The 16,738-nt window shown below is 45.1% G+C and overlaps 1 protein-coding gene across 2 annotated transcripts in view; it reads right to left on the reverse strand.

The window, feature by feature from the left end:
• LOC142579143 (uncharacterized) overlaps nucleotides 1–16,473 on the reverse strand; it is a 45,379-nt gene extending 28,906 nt beyond the window's left edge. For both annotated transcript variants that reach the window (XM_075689062.1, XM_075689061.1), the window contains exons 1-5: nucleotides 16,374–16,473; nucleotides 14,897–15,114; nucleotides 13,625–13,777; nucleotides 2,679–2,928; nucleotides 1,035–1,188 (exon numbers count right to left, since the gene is read on the reverse strand). In XM_075689062.1, the coding sequence (XP_075545177.1) occupies nucleotides 1,035–1,188; nucleotides 2,679–2,928; nucleotides 13,625–13,777; nucleotides 14,897–15,086 (747 nt within the window). In that variant the 5' untranslated portion in view covers nucleotides 15,087–15,114; nucleotides 16,374–16,473. The remainder of the gene's footprint in view (nucleotides 1–1,034; nucleotides 1,189–2,678; nucleotides 2,929–13,624; nucleotides 13,778–14,896; nucleotides 15,115–16,373) is intronic.
• Nucleotides 16,474–16,738: the final 265 nt, after the last annotated feature.

Consider the following 16,738-nt stretch of genomic DNA (forward strand, 5'->3'; position numbering starts at 1 on the left):
TACTCAGTCATTTTAGGATGGTATAGCACTGCTTCAGTACTACTCTATTAGCATTCCTGCGAAGTTTCAAGGTTTTTCTGGAGTGATCGTGGTAGTGAGTTAAACAGGTATGACTTACAGCAAGTGAAGTATAGTACACACTTCATAGGTGTTAAGAGCCACACGCAAGTGCAGTATTATTAACAGTATTAAATTTTATGTGAAATTTACGGCTTGTGTTCAGAGTATACTGCTTGTTCTTCTAGAATATGATTCAACAGCACTGAATAGGGAAAAGCAGCATTCAGTACCCGAAATGCCTTACAACAGCACTAACATCCCTGTCACACTGGGTGCTTTAATGTAATTGGAATCAAATGGCATTTTGTGCATCGAACGTCATTTGCCCGCGGAGGTGCTACACTAAAGAATTTAATGTCATTCGGTGGTGATATCAATGGCGATCATTCCGAAAAAACGTGGTGACTAAAGTAGAACAAGGTAGGTATAAAGTGCTTGCATAAGTGCATATAAAGTGCTTGCCGATGCCTGATTAACTAAAACGTGCAACCAGGTGCCCGAGTGTTTACAATATGGCCGACGAGCAGAGTGGTAGCGGCATGGGCGGCAGCCAGAATCTGCTGAGCTGGAGAGTAACAACATTTTGCAACAGCCTGCCGTACAGATTTTGTCTCTTTAAAGTAACAAGTCCATTAAAACAGGCAAAAGTTATTATTTCTTTACGAGTACGGCTTTCAATTTGCAAACGCTCTGTCCCGTTTTGCTTTGTTTCCAAGGTTGAGAGTACACATTTGCTCCGAGCGCAAAGCCGAAGGAGTTTCTCGAATTCATTTGATTGTGGAAGTCATTCGGTGCTAATGAAATTAAATATCGCTGTGTAGCAGCCGAATAATGTCCTTCGATGCTAATGCCATTCGATTCGAATCACATTAAAACGCCAAGTGTGACAGGAGTATAATGTTATTAACAGCATTTGAAGTCTACACAGCACTTTCTACAAGAACAGTTCCTCGTGGAAATTCCAAGCAACTCACCAAGTTATGTTCCTGAAGCTCTTTTTGGTCGGTGAAAGCCCGGTTGCACTCCTTGCACTCGAGGGCGTGGGTTTGCTGATGGCGCACGAAGGCTGCCTGGCGGATGAAGCCTCGATTGCAGGATTTACACTGGAACGGCCATTCAGACTCTGGCCTGCATTCCATCCAGAGTGACCGAATGAATTCCAACCATGATTGGATGAGTGTTTCAGAACAAGCAGAGCGTCCCTTAAGAAGTCCAAATAGGTGGCATGACTTATCTGAATAATGCTCAAAACATGTCAATTCGATTACAAAAAGTGTGTTGAGGTTATCTATATGTAGTACTAGAAGCGTATGACAGCAGGAGGCTCCAAAATTTAGAAAAACAAGACAACTGGTAGGGGGGCCTTCTGTAATTACAAAGACAGGGTAAATATAAGAAAAGGAAGCACTAAAAATTTTAAAAAAGTACAAGCATATGAACACTGACAAGTGGATTAGTGCAAATATGACTTGGTACATATAATAATGTTAATAATAATAAGCAGTAATCAAAGTACAGACATGTTAACAAGCATAAAGCAGCAAAAGGAACAATCAGCTTGGCATAATGAATAGTACTGCCTTTGTAAAGCTAATTGATTGCCTTTAGCCTTACTGTAAGACTCAAAGGATGAACAATTAAAAATATTTAAGAACTCAATGCAAACTAAAAAGTGGTATATATCGTATGAAAAATTTGGCTAACAACCTAGCTGTGCAGAATTACCATACATACTCGCGTTATGAATGCACTCACACAATAAACGCACCCACAACTTTGCTCCCGAAAATTAGGATCCTCCCCCCCCCCCCCTCGCTATAATCGCACCCCCAACTTTGTTCCGTGCTATCCTGCAATTGAACGGCCAAGCTGTAGTTTTGGGGGGAAATTAGAAGGTTTTAGTACTCTCAAACATGCGTGTTTGATGATGAAGCAGCTAACGAAAAAACCAGGATGCGAGAATGCAAGCGGCAAGCATGAGGTAAGAACAGGCTGAGCGTTATCACGGTCCAACTTTCCGCCAAGCCCTGCAGTCCCTGGCAAAAAATGGCTGACCGGAACCTGCATCAATTCTAGCTGGACTTTTGAGCCCTCTCGCAGTATGCTGAATGAATTGAGCATTTAGGTGGTATTGTTTGAGCACTCCGGCAAAAGTAAAGCTGCTGGTTACCATGTTTTCATCATGGTGAGATACTGGCACTCGTTGCTGCAAGAAAGTAAATTATTTTTACAAGGTAAACAACTTCTTGTTATTCTTTCTCTTCTGCTGCATTGTTTAAACAAACAGTTCACTAAGGTAGCCCCACCTGCAGCTCAAAGGCCTTCAAAATTTTGATGCAGTTCCCTGAAGTTCCATCATTTGATAGACTATTGGCTCGACAGTCTTCGAAGCTGGCCATATAGTGGTGCGCTTAGTTCTTCGAAGAGTTGAAACTGTCGCCTCAAAGGCACTTGAAATGCCCATGTGACACGGGGGTGTTTGAGCCCTAGAATTTTAACGCTAGTTAACTTGTGCATGTGTCTTGGGTTTTAATCAGCTGATGATCACCTGTTCTGTAAGTAGATGTTAGCAGAAGGAAACATAAAACTAGAAATGCAGAGCTAAATCCAATGCTAACTTGTGTTTCCACTTGTGCAGCAGGCAGTCGGCGCTAGTGCCGAAGGTCTTCTTGCAGTCCTTACAGCCGTACAGTGTCTTGACAGGCTTGTTGGGGTTGACTCGGGCATGACTCATGGCCTTGTGCAGCTGCAACACCTCAGTATTGCTAAACCAACCCCCGCAGGATGGGCACAGCAGGCCTGAGGTCACAGTGGGGGTAGCCTCTTCAGACCTCGAGGACTGCCTGTTGTCGTCTCCTTTGTTGGAACCTGCACGTGGATCCAGTAATATGTACAGACATTGATAAATTATTCCAATTCAATCCAATTCAGTTTCCAGAAAACCTCTTGAAAAGAATTATGGGCAAAAAGCAAAATCAACTGCTTGACGAGGCCCATAATCCCTCTCTGAGCAGCGAGTGGTGAGACAGAAAACAATGCAATGACAATGCAATCGCAATAGAGGAATATAGAGCATAATCCCCCCCTCCCCTAAAAAATGACAAAGAACAAAGCAATATGGCATTTATTTTTGTGATGCACAGAAGTCTGTTTCCACAAGAAGGCTGAATGTTACTTCAACAAGAAAATGCTGTACAGCAACATGACAACACTACTCAATTAAAAAAAATCAGATTATTTGACAGGAGCCAAGAATATTCATGTTGGTCAACATGCACAATCACTATGCTGCAATGGTTCTGTGAATATGACAAGCAACACCACAAACCAGGTTTAGTCTTTATTTGGTGCAGGAAAGGTTGATTAGTACTACACCCCTGTTACACAGGCACCTGTGAACTCCATTTAACTCCTTTGTCTTTACCTCAAGGGAATTGTGCTCCGTGTCACAGTCTCCCTTGTGCCAAGGAAGTTAAATGGAGATTTTGGCAGAGGGAGTCTGTCAATGACCATTACGGCTGGATGGAGCACTCTAGTTCCCAGATAGCTACAGCTGCGAAGAAAACCATGCTAATAAAATCGTCGTAACTGGCTCACTCACAAATTTTAGCATTATTTTTTTTTTTGCCTCGGTTTATACGCCACGTAATAGGCGTTTTTAATTTGTTTTTAAGGACATAGTGCCTGTACCCTCTACACCTATACTTCGCCATGCCACATGGGGAAATGTCGTTTCACCATATCATTTGTTCATCCGCTTCGTCACTCATCTCGAAGCAGTTGAGCTCATCGCGAACACACGCACACACACAATTACACAGCACAGAATCACAACTCGAAGCGCACCGCTCGAACAACATTACCCACACTGCCCGTGCACGAACACAGGAGCGCAGTGTGGCCAGCATCGCTTTCAACTTCGCTATGCTTGGAAAACAAGTGTTGCAGTATTATACAGCAAACTTTCTCACTGTGCTTTTGTTAGCTTACATACTGCATTTTAAAAAACTGCCTTTAACAGCGAATGTATATATGAACAGTTGCGTGCCAAAGTAAGCACAGCAGCATCATTCTTGTCCCATGCGGCACCAGTCAGAAGCTTGCATCGTGCCGTGTAGATGGCTGTAACTCAATTGCTGTAAATCTCCATCAGGGAGTTTCATGTCAACGGAGTTCACGAGTGCCCGTGTGACAGGGGTATCAGTAGAGAACATTAATACCAGAACACTCATTTTTTACTTCTGTGCTAAAGCCACTGCACCCATGACATCAGCGTGACGTGAAGAATTTGGTGCTATTTTCACACACGTGTGTGCACTGCTTTTGTGCCATTAAAGTAGAGGTTGGAGAATATCAACTTTTGTTAATACGAATTGAACCCCAATATTGAATTGAATATTGGATAGTCAAACACAGATGCATATATTTACAGGAGCAATAGCTATTTCAGTACAATTAGGTACCACGTCTGTACGACTAGTGCAAAAAAGACTATCAAGGGCAAAGAATAAGTTGCAAACACAAGCTCATTATTTGTTATTAACAGACTGCAAGAACAGCATCTCAAATGTACAGCCTGGTTGCAAACAAGCCTTCTAATAATGAATGACTGCTATATGACTAGCTTTCCAGAAACATTAAATAAATGATAGTCACAAAAACATTGGAAGTTATGGAAAAAGAAAACAAAATGCTGCTGACGGACTTGAGTGCCATAGTCACATGAAAAGGAGCCTGTTTCAAGAAAAATATCTCTGGTTGTTGTAGCGTAAAAGATAAAACTGCTACTACTTGACTAGAGTGCCGAAGACAATAATTGACAGCCTACAACAAAATATGACAGGTTGTCATGTAGGCCTCCAGCACAAAGCCATATACAGTCACCGACCGTTTATTCGGACCTCACGGGGACCCCGGAAATGTCCAAATAAACAGGTGTCCAAGAAAGCAGATTAAGCAAAACAAGAAAAAAAAAAGAAATCCTTTATTTCCACGCACTTATTCGGGCTCAGCAGTAGGCTTGAAGAAATCGTGAATGCACCATTGCACGCTGTTCCGTTTATGCGCAATCAGATAAGCCTGAATCTTGGAGAGGGTTGTACAGTCACTATGGGTGGCTGAAAGCACAGTCACTGCTTGTACACGCTCCGCACACTACGGCAGCATAGCACATGGTGCATCATCTTCCGACTCGGAGTCATCGTCCGGTGGTGTAGCAGAAACCTGACAAATCATCTCGCCGTCGTCGAGTTGTGCCATGTCAGTACAGCACCTGTGAAACTGTCAAATGAGACAGTGTCTGGAATCGCAATGCAACCACTGCTCAGGTCTCGGCAGACCATTTTCGGAACAAATCCTAGGCCTCCCGACATCCGCTTGCCGGCATTCCCCAGCGCAGTCTGCGCGGGCACTGTCGGCGCCATTAGACACTTGACGCAATGTTTCCGTATGCCGCGTTGGATCACCGCAATCTCGGCATAGCACACAAAGCAAACACCACTATCAGTCACGCCGACACCAGTCGCACAAACAAAAAACGTGGCCAGTTGCTTGCAGTGTTGTGCACTAAAGCCCGAACCAGACGTACGCAGCCGCACCACGTCTGAGCATGCACGACGTCAGGCGCGGAGGCTGCATCGCATGTCGATGCGCCGCGGCGTGGAGACCTTGCACTGCTAGGTTTTTGCACCCACGCTGGAAGCTGCGGTTCACGTCACCCGCCCGGCGTGCCTCACGTGACCACGGCGAACTAACGGGACTTCCGGAACGATCCTTCACGCGGTGTGCAGGCAAGCCCGGGTACAGTGTACTATAGCCCGAGCAAGCTGCATGCATTCTAATCGGAGTTCCACGCGGGTTTTGGTATTTTATGATGGCAGCCGCTGAAGTCTTCAGCCGTAACGGGTGCATTACTAGAGAGGTTAAGCTTGTCTGGTATTCGGATAAACGCAAGCGGACGGGGCGTCGGGGCGGAGGTGTAAACAGGAGCGGCTTGCATGGTGCAGCCACCTGGTGGCGCAGAGCTGAAACAGACAGAAACAGCTAATATTCCAGTAAGCAAGTGTATTTTACTTTGCTGTCGGTGTAAATTTTTCGACACCAACACGATTACGTCAGTGCCGAAAATTTACACTGCAGCAAAGCAGAATGCACATGATTAAGGCAATATTAGCTGTTTTTGGTCTGTTTGAGCTCTGCACTATCAGGTGGCTGCACCACGCAGGCCGCTCCTGTTTAGGCCTTCGTCCGAATGCCCCATCCGCCTGCGTTTACCCGAACACCGGACAAGGTAAACCTCTCTATTAACAAGATGTTCATCGCCGAAGTTCGGGACATGACACAGCATGCAGCACGCGTAAGGCACAAAGCACGCTAGTGATGCTATGCCAACGTTGCTGCAAGTTTCAATGGGTTAGCAATACTGGGTATTAAGTTGCAGTTGAGCTGACTTAACCACTAGGAGTCCTGCAATATCGATCTTTTTTAACATATAGAAACAAATTTTAAGTTAAACCTTATTGTGTTTCATTGCCATCTTTAACACATTGGTTAATGTGACCATTAAGCGAAGGGTGGGCTGCCTTGAAACCTATCAACACTTAGCAGCCGCGATGAAACGCGCGGCGACGCGCGGCAACTCGTGCACCGTTTGGGTGCGCGTCCTCTTTTTCCGCCAGGCGTGTCGCGACGTCGAGTGAGCGCGGCGCGTGCTGACGCGTCTCAACGCGTACGTCTGGTTGGGGCTTAAGAAAGAAACAAATCAGCTGCTGGATTGTCTTGACATGGCTTACTAAGCTCAGATCAGAACTGGTGTAGCCACTCGATTGAATCAGGCAGAAACGATGATGATGAGCGGGAATTTGCAGTAGCGCCACTTTGTGGGGCAGCAAGGAGGCTCCGTTCAAAACAAGAATGGCGTTTAGCCAGTCAAACCATGCACCAGTCAGAGTCGGTGCATGGTGCTCTCGATCGAGTTGGCTCAAGGAGTTTCCGAAAAATCAGATGAGAGGTTGCAAGGTGTCCGAACTTTCGGCAGTTGTTATACATTATGGTCTATAGGGAGAATGGCGGTGCCACGAAGCAGACAGAAAAATCGAGCATGTCCGAATTTTAGGAGTGCAGAAAATCAGTTGGCGACTGTACAGAGCTTGAATTATTCATTTTGTTTCTGCAATGCTTCCAAAACTTTTGTCCTTGTTTCACTCTCGATAACTTGCAACACTTTGTTTTGCTTACACAGGACGGTAGTCAGACTTTAATGGTCCATTGTTCTAGACTCTTTGGTTGGTTTTGAGTATTTGAAAATACCAAATAGTGGTTTCTTTTCGAATACGAATTGGATATTACGCACTAACTATTGGTATTCTAAACTTCAAATATTCACCTACCCCTAGGTGAAATTTAACCAAGCTTGCCAGGTTGATTACTTGTGCGCTTGGAAATGTAATGCCACCCTTCTACATTGATAAACAATTACCGTATCTGCCAACCTCTGAAACATTGTGAAAATTCAGCGGACACAACACAGAGGGAGGGGAGATAATGCATTAAAAGAAAGAGACTAGCCCTGAGCTCATGTCTTTTGTGGGTACAACCACACTTCAGTAACAATGATATTGACACGTGTACTGCTTTCGGGTGACTGCTTTTCACCGTCTAACAAATGTTGTCGCTCAGTGCGGGACGCACCTGCATGAATCGGAAGTTTCTCAAATGCTATCAATGGTTCTTTCTGCTGTTTGTTGTCACCGAAGCTTGTGTAATCTGATTGCATGTGCAATGCGAATTGTGTAGAACTTTCTGGAAGACACGAGGGCACCATCGATTATTCTGGAACCTTCGATGGCTCATGTATAAAAGCCGATGCATTTGACCGGCAGATCAAATTTTCGACGATCGCCGACCGTGTTTGCTGCTATTGCTATGATTTGAGTGTAACTTGCTTTTGTGGGCACAAGTTTGTCCAATAAAAAATTAGTTTCGTCATTCACAGTTTTATCGCTGCTTTATTCACTGTCGCTACTACGTGACATCTGGTGGAGGTACTAGTGTGTTCGCGTACCGAATGCCCCTGCAAAGCTGTGATCCAAGCCTGACTCACGAAGACAACACCAACGTTGCCATGGACCAGAGAGCTAAACGGAGGCTCCAAGAACTGCCCCCCAAGCACAGACGTTTGCCTGAGACAACCAGGAAGATTGTTACCAAGTCAACGACCGCAATGGCAGCACCGGCGTCACCCAATGTGTTTCAACAATCAAGAGAGCCCCTCACCTTCGGTGGAGCTAAGTTGGAGGATCTGGAAACTTGGCTCGAGACTGTTGAAAGGATCGTAGCCTTCAACAAATCGACCTCTGAGGACGAGCTGCGCCACATGTACTTCTCCTTGGAAGATGCCGCGAGGACATGGCTCGAGAACCAGGAGCCCACCCTTACAACGTAGGACCTGTTCCGCAGTAACTTTCTGAGGACCTTCACGAGCATCGTCCGGAAAGAAAGGGCCAAAGTTCTACTGGAAGCATGAGTGCAGCTACCGAACGTGAACGTTGCCATGTTTACGGAAGAAATGAGCCGTCTATTCCGCCACGCCGACCCAGAAATGTCTGAGGAGAAGAAAGTCCGCCTACTCATGCGTGGTGTGAAGGAAGAACTTTTCAATGGAAGGATACGAAGCGCACCGAAGACCATCGAAGAGTTTCTTCGCGAGGCAACCAACATCGAGGAAACACTGGAAATGAGGAACCGACAATTCAACCGCCGCACGAACTCAACAAACTACGCGGGAGTTCAATCACTGGCCGTGAAACGATCAGAATGGTTGTGTGGGAGGAGCGTCAGAAAAACATGTTGTTGGGCTAGTTGGTGCATTGTATTTAAGAAAAAACCAGCCAACGTGAGGGATTGGTTTCTGCTGAGATTGTGGCTTTTTTCGGTACGATCAGACCGTCCTTTGGTGAAGCACATCTGCCGCATCTTGAAATCAGAGCTCTGGAGGCAAGTTAGCCAGCCTCTTTCCTGTCTTTTTGTATGTTTCCTGTGTGCGTCTTTTTTTTGGCTGGTTTTTTTTTTTTAAGAGCTTCAAAAGTTGTTCCCTTCATCACAGCCTCAAGTGGCTTCGACTGCAAACGTTGTACATGAGGAGCTCCAGCAATCACTCATAGCCCCTGAATCGCTGCAACCTCAGCCGCAAGTGATGCCATACGCCGCCGTAGCCCACCATCATGTTCCCCCCTGCGTGCCCGCGGCAGGGCCCAGTGACACCACAGTTCTGTCGTCTGCCGCCAGCACGCCCACTTGTCGCCCAGAGCAGCTACGTGAAGAAGACGGACATTTGGTGCGGCCCCAACCACCGTCTGCTATGCTATCACTACGGAGAAGCCGGCTGCATCTACCGCTAATGTCCTTACCACGAGATGGGACTGCGAGGGTTCGCCGTCAATGCACTGCGCCCTCAGGAAGGTGAACACCCTCATGATATCGCTGACTACGTTGCCGCTACTCAGTGGAGCCCTTGACGACCGTCCTGTTCGCCGCCACCAGCTACCTGTTATCGCAGCGCCTTCCATACACTGGCCCAGCCCAGGGCCGGTCCGAACTCAAAACAACACATGCAGTCGCCGCCAGTACTGGCGCACTTCGACGAGCACGCCGATACCAAAATCCACACTGACGCCAGTAGCCTAGGCCTCAGTGCCGTCCTAGCCCAGAGAAAAGACGGACTTGATTGGGTGATAGCTTATGCTAGCCGGTCACTACCAAAGTGGAAGGCAATTATTCTACAACTGAAAAGAAATGCCTCGCCATTGTTTGGGCTACAGCAAAATTTCGCCCTTACCTATATGGCAGGACACTCAAAGTCATCAGCGACTATCACGCATTGTGTTGGCTAGCGAATTTAAAGGACCGTTCAGGACGGCTGGCGCGGTGGAGCCCCAGACTGCAGGAATATGACATCACTGTAATGTACAAGTCCGGACAAAAACACTTTGATGCCGAGTGCCTATCACGCACCCCCATTGACCTGCCGCCACAAAATGACAAGGATGACGACACCTTCCTTGGAATAATAAGCGCGGAAGATTTCGCTGAACAGCAACGAGCAGACCTGGAGCTAAAAAGCCTCATCAAGTATTTGGAAGGGAACACCGACATTGTCCCTAGGGCACTTAAGCAAGGATTGTCTTTGTTCATACTTCAAAACAATCTACTTGTAAAAAAGAACTTCTCACCAGCCCATGCTAACTATCTTCTTCTTGTTCTCTCGGTGCTGCGTCCAGAAGTACTGCACACCCTACATGACGATCCAACCACCGGGCACCTCAGATTCTCCCGGACACTATCGAGGACACAGGAAAAGTAGTACTGGCCACGCCTGACTGTCAACGTCGCCTGTTACATCAAGACATGCCGAGACTGTCAGGAACGCAAGATGCCACCGGTAGGGCCAGCGGGATTACTAGAGCCGATCGAGCCTCCTTGCCGACTATTTCAGCAGATCGAGATAGACTTGTTGGGACCCTTTCCGATGTCAACATCCGAAAATAAGTGGGTTGTCGTAGCAACAGACTACCAAACCCATTTTACTGAAACGAAAGCTCTGCCAAAAGGTAGTGCAGCCGAAGTCGAGAAATTCTTCATCGAGAACATCCTCCTTAGACATGGCGCCCCAGAAGTCCTCATCGCTGACAGAGAAATGGCCTTTAAAGCAGACCTCACCCAAGCCATTTTGCAATACAGCCAGACAAGCCACAGGAGGACAATTGCCTACCACCCGCAGACGAATGGTCTTTCAGAGTACCTGAATAAGACCCTCACCGACATGCTAGCAATGTACATCGACATCGAGCCCAAGATGTGGGATGCCGTCCTGCCGTACATAACCTTCGCTTATAACATGGCAGTGCAAGAAACAACTCAAATGACGCCATTCAAGCTGGTTTACAGAAGGAACCCAATGACGACTCTCGACACCATGCTGCCACACGTCACCGACGAAGAAAATGTCGACTTCGCCGCCTATCTCCAGCAAGTCGAAGAAGCCCGACAGCTCACCTGCCTGCGGATCAGGAAACAGCAGAAAACCGACAGCCGACACTACAACCTTCGACGACGCTACGTTGAATACCATCCCGGTGACCATGCTTAGGTTTGGACACCAATACACTGACGAGGACTTAGTGAGAAGCTTTTAGGCCGCTGTTTCGGACCCCACAAGATCACCCAACGCATTGGCGTACTCAACTATGAAGTCGTGCCAGATGGCATTTTGCTGTGCCGTTCACGACCTGAAGTAGTCCATGTTGTGCGACTTAAGCCGTTCCACCAGTGCTAACGAACTTTTGGACTTTGCATAGCTGAACTTCGGACTTTCTTTTTTTGGACTGTATTACTTTGGACTTTGTTTTTTGTTGTTTTGTTACTGTTTAATAAGTGTTCTTTTGTTTTTTCGCTCTCCTGTTATGTTTGTAGCATTGGGACGATGCTTTTTGAGAGGAGGGCATTGACATGCGTACTTGTATATTTTTTTCGGGTAACTGCTTTTCACCATCTAAAAAATGTTATCACTCAAGGCGGGACGCACCCGCATGTATCGGAAGTTTCTCGAATGTTATCGATGGTTCTTTCTGCTGTCTGTTGTCACCAAAGCTTGTGTAATCTGATTGTATGTGCAACGCGAAGTGAGTAGAACTGTCTGGAACAAATGTGGGCACCAGCAATTACTCTGGAACCTTCGATGGCTCATGAATAAAAGCCAATGCGTTTGACTGGCAGATAAAATTTTCGCTGATCGCTGACCGTGCTTGCCACTATTGCTGTGTTATGAGTATAATAGCTTTTGTGGGCACAAGTTCGCCCAATAAAAAGTTAGTTTCGTCATTAACAGTTTTACCGCTGCATTTTTCACCGTCGCTACTACGTGACAATATATACCTTGAGGTGCATCGCACAAGCAGCAGCCAACTTGGAATAGCACAGAGACTGACAAGCAACACACTGTTCGTGGATCACAGTTATTTTTTGAACTAATGTGATGATGGCGATTTCACCTGCTTCAGGAACTTGTCTGCATCAACTTGCTCGAAGCAAGTACTTCTTCGGTGGCCTTTCACCACCGGAAGACTTCCAGTAGTATGGTCGGAGACCAATCAGCGAAACTTTTTCGCGAGCACAATGACGTATAACTTGACGCAACATTCTTAATATCTTCACACAAGCCCAAATTCGTAACCTTTATGAAAAGGTCAGGAGAGTTGGCAGGTTGGAATTACTAGTCCCAAGCAGATGGTGTTGCTGCCTGTTTTCACATTTTTCCTGGATTTCCAAGAATCTGCACATGAATACACTTCCCTAATGAGTGCTAAGGGTAACCTACCAACTTAGCCAAATATTTTTCGTTAGTGTCCCTTTTTTCCTTTCATTCAGACATATATTTACACCGCAGAGAGCTTTGAAGAAGGCTGATGGCTTTCTTGCACTAACGTGCAATTGTACATATTGTGAAGCAACAGACTATGTTTTAATACCTACGGGACTCCTATCACTGAACTAAAACATTTGTTATATAGTGGCAGCTGTGTGGCAGCTGTGTGCCAGTCTACAACAAACATACAGCCACAAGAGTTCTTTGAAAAGATGCTGTAATAGCAAAGCTACAGGACTCTGAGGAATGACAACATGGTTTCCAAGGCTTCTGGCTTGTCTTCACTATTCTACCCCTCTGTCCTTGTCAGGTACTTCTCTGTAGTCCATCTCACCAACCACGCATAGTGCTGTGAAAGCTACAAGTCGTGTCAGTCAAACAGAAGAGAAAACCAGAAAAAAAAAGGAATCCTATTGTCAGTCTCTGATCACCCTCCATCGAATGCCGACTGAATGGGAGCTTCATAGAAGGATCAGTGGTCGCTAAATGGGCAAGTCCTCTCCCTTCTGAAAACACGCAGTCGGCTCTGAGAGTCTCAAGATGGCGTGCTCGTCCTTCGTCGGTTAACTAACCGACAGCTTTTGCCCCGTGATGTCACACATGTGACTCTGCTGGCTACACAGCATCTGAGGAATGGAGGCAGAAAATCACCAAGAGGAGCTAAAAACTGTTTTCTGAATGTGTGATCCCATGTGTGTAGCGCTACCATGTTTGTCAAAGATGACCCTCACAGCATCTATATACAATATGTGTGTTTATTTAAAACATGTTAAGTATGTCAAGGGTGGTTTACGAGCCCTTTAAAGTATCTCTTACCTGCTTTTCAACTTTTCTCTGCCTTTGATCCCTCCCACATTCCTTGATGTTTTTCCACATGCCCTTGCATCCGCTATGCACAGTGTGCCAACATGTCCCACAGTGTGACAGAAAAGCTCCACAACCACAAGAAACATACTAAGGGATTTGATTACATCTTCCTTCACACAACGCTCACAAGAGTGTACAAAAGTCCATGGCTACAAAACAAACAAGAAAATTGCAACTACGAAAAAACAAAGCATGAAGCAGAAGAGCTATATGATATGATATGGCTTCTGAGCCAAAACTGAACAAAACGCAAGACTTCAAGCATGCACTCATTACCTAAGATTACATCATCCACAGCTTCTTCGTCGGATGGATCTGGAATATCCTCAAGGTCCTCAGGTAGCGGAGCATCTCGTAGCGTGCAGAGAGGGTTTCGCTCTCCATAAGGCACACTGATGAACACTTTTTTCTTCAGAGGTTGTTCTTTTCCTGTGAAGATACGACAAACCAGATACTCCCACTCATTGCAAATTTCCACTCCTATTACACTGAATGACTGCATTTCATTTGTCTCCTTGTAATCAAAAAGTGGCAACAATTGAGCAGCAAACGCACCTCTAAAGGAACCTGTATATAGCTAGCAATCATTGCTGCTCATTTCTCTTTTCATGGCACATGCACAGGTGTGCGTACTTGTGCTCACTCTTCATACAACAGCCAATTGCTGTCCCACATTTGCAACCTCCTCAAGCACGCCTTTCGTGTCTCGGAGCTATGCGTCAATGATTTTCTATTTTTTTGTACTATTGGCTTCATGCAACTTTGCATGCGCCTGGTACATGCTGCTAGGTGATGACCGCACGACTTTCAAGGAGCGCAGTCTACTTCCATGTGTGGCCAATGTTTCTGCCTATAAATTTGTGTGGCTTGCTGAATGCTGAGCCCCTACAGCATCTTAGTGGCAAAGTACTGTTGCAGACTTCACTGCTGGTTCACTTACCAAGACGCATGTACTCTTTACATCTCCCCTCAACATCTGCACTTTCGGATTATGATGTTTATAAAGTGGTTTGATTTGATTTGGATTTGGCTGTACTTGCTGATGTAACACTTCTCTGCGCAGCACGTGTGTGCTTGCACAGTAACCCTTTTTAGCTCCTACAACTTTAGCTTTATATGCCTAATCATGGTACATTTCTACGCTTCCACGGTACATGTGTCTGTGAAAGATGTCACGAAATTTCTACAGGTGTGCTTAGACAGGTAATGTGCACAGTTCATTTTTCAAGCTATCTGTAAAAATGTAACAATCATGAAGGTATCTGTGACTCCTTGCTTATTTTTTTTTTAAAGTTTTGCAACACCAGACAATGTCTAAATTATTATAGACAAACAGAGAATCATAACATAGCAGCACTGCTTTTTTCCTTTTCCAAGCTGTCTTCCTGTATTTCAGTGTACAGTGCACTAAATAATACTGACACATACTGAGTAACATGTAATAAAAAAATTAGGGCAGAACTTTATTTTCTATTTTTATTGTACCTATCAGCTTCATGAAACTTTGCATCATGCTATGTCTGCAGCACGAGGATCATTTGTACGTACCAGACTTGGCTCTTGCGGCAGATTGGAGAGAGATATGACGCACTCCATGGTCTTGTGCACCATGAGGAGCCTCCTGGCTGAAGCGGCCAAAAACAAGAGAGACAAAGCCTCCGACATCAAGACCTTTTGGGAACACTAGCTCAGCACAGAAGGGGTCCAAGTCCACATTGATGAAGACTCGAGTGGACATCACTAGTGTCAGATGTCAGCCAGCACAACTGGAAAGCAGAAAGTGAATGACGAAGGCGGTGTTCGAAAAAGACCAGCCGCACATGGAGGTAAATCATGCAATGGTGACAAGGTCAGGCTAATATTATAAAATTTAAAAACTATAAACATCTCACGAAATATGTGAAGGCCTCTAAAAATGCAGGGGCACATGACCTACACAGTTGCAGGATGCCATCAGAAATGCCCCAGCCTTTCTGCTAAATGTAATTCTATCATGAAAAGCTATTTCAGAAAATTTCTGCACATTCTGCGATGGACAGTACTAGCATTTTGTAACATATGGCTTGTTTTATAGCCTTGACTAAGGGTTGTTGAAAATATGTTTTTCTCTCTCCTTCATTCGATAGCCACTCTCATAAAATTTTTCAGCTGCTGTTGCCAACTGATAGTACCCATGAGTGCCAGTGCTACCCTTAGGGTACTTTTTTTTTTAAACAACTCGGCAAAGTATCAACACTTAGTGTACCAATATTGGCTTTTAAAGCTCTGAATACTTCTGTGCACAATAACTGCTTCTAATAAATAGCAAAATGTATATGCAAGGATGTGCTGAAATGTTTAACTGCAAGCATAAAACGTCAGCAACATACTTTAGAAACAACACATTCTAGTGGCAAGCATAATTTACAAACAAGGGTGGCTGAGTGTCCATATTAGAACATAATGTACGCATCAATTTTTGTAACATTGTCACAGCTTTGCCTCAGAATGTTTCTACAATCTCCTTAACCTAAGTCAAAGCTACGTTATATCGTTTTTGATTCATCTTAGAAACAAAAGTACACCGCTGCTGAAGGCTGAGGAAGACAGAATCAGGAAATTATTTGCCAGGTCACTTCTAGCAGCGGCAAGCCACGGTTCGGACGCTAGCCCGTCACTTTTCAAAATGCCAGTTAAGTTTTTGGCGCCACCTAACACTTAAACCAGATGCAAACATGGCATCACTAATTTTCCACACTTACGGAAAATGGCTAAGCTAATTTCATAACGCGAAAGATATAACCGGTGTCAACTTTATCAAGATTAACCTTCCTGCTTTATTGTGTTCATTGCTTGAATCGCGTCGCAAAGCATGGTAACTCGTACAGGTGAGTTTTACAAGTTGATGTACCATGTTCACAACAGAGAGAAACGATCAGTAAACGGTGTTGGCTACGAGATCGTGGACTTGTTCAAATGCTAACTACTAAACACAATGTCGGAAACAACATGAACAAGCCGTAACTAAACAAATGTCCAGAATTACCTCACAGAACTAGCAAATACACTGGCGTCATTCAGTGCATCTCCGTTCATTCCAAAGTTTGGACGACGGCAAACGAAACAAAACTAAAAATTGCAATGGAGCGCACATTGGTGCCAGATGGTGGAGAACTTACGCGCCAAACTCGCGGTATTTCTGGTAAAACAAAGAAACAAATCATTGCTAGTTAGTGATATTGCTCATATTTACCTAAAAAAATTCAGAAATACCTTTTTCGTTAAGAAATAATGAACGGTGTTAATCAATAGACCCTTAAAAAACGATTTAAAAGGGGCGGGAACCTCAAAATTGTTCCGGAGCGACCACAGCCGTAGAAACATCCTACGGTTGAAATGCGGCACTGAGGC

This window comes from Dermacentor variabilis, chromosome 4 (genome assembly GCF_050947875.1).
Source record: "Dermacentor variabilis isolate Ectoservices chromosome 4, ASM5094787v1, whole genome shotgun sequence".
NCBI lineage: Eukaryota > Metazoa > Arthropoda > Arachnida > Ixodida > Ixodidae > Dermacentor > Dermacentor variabilis.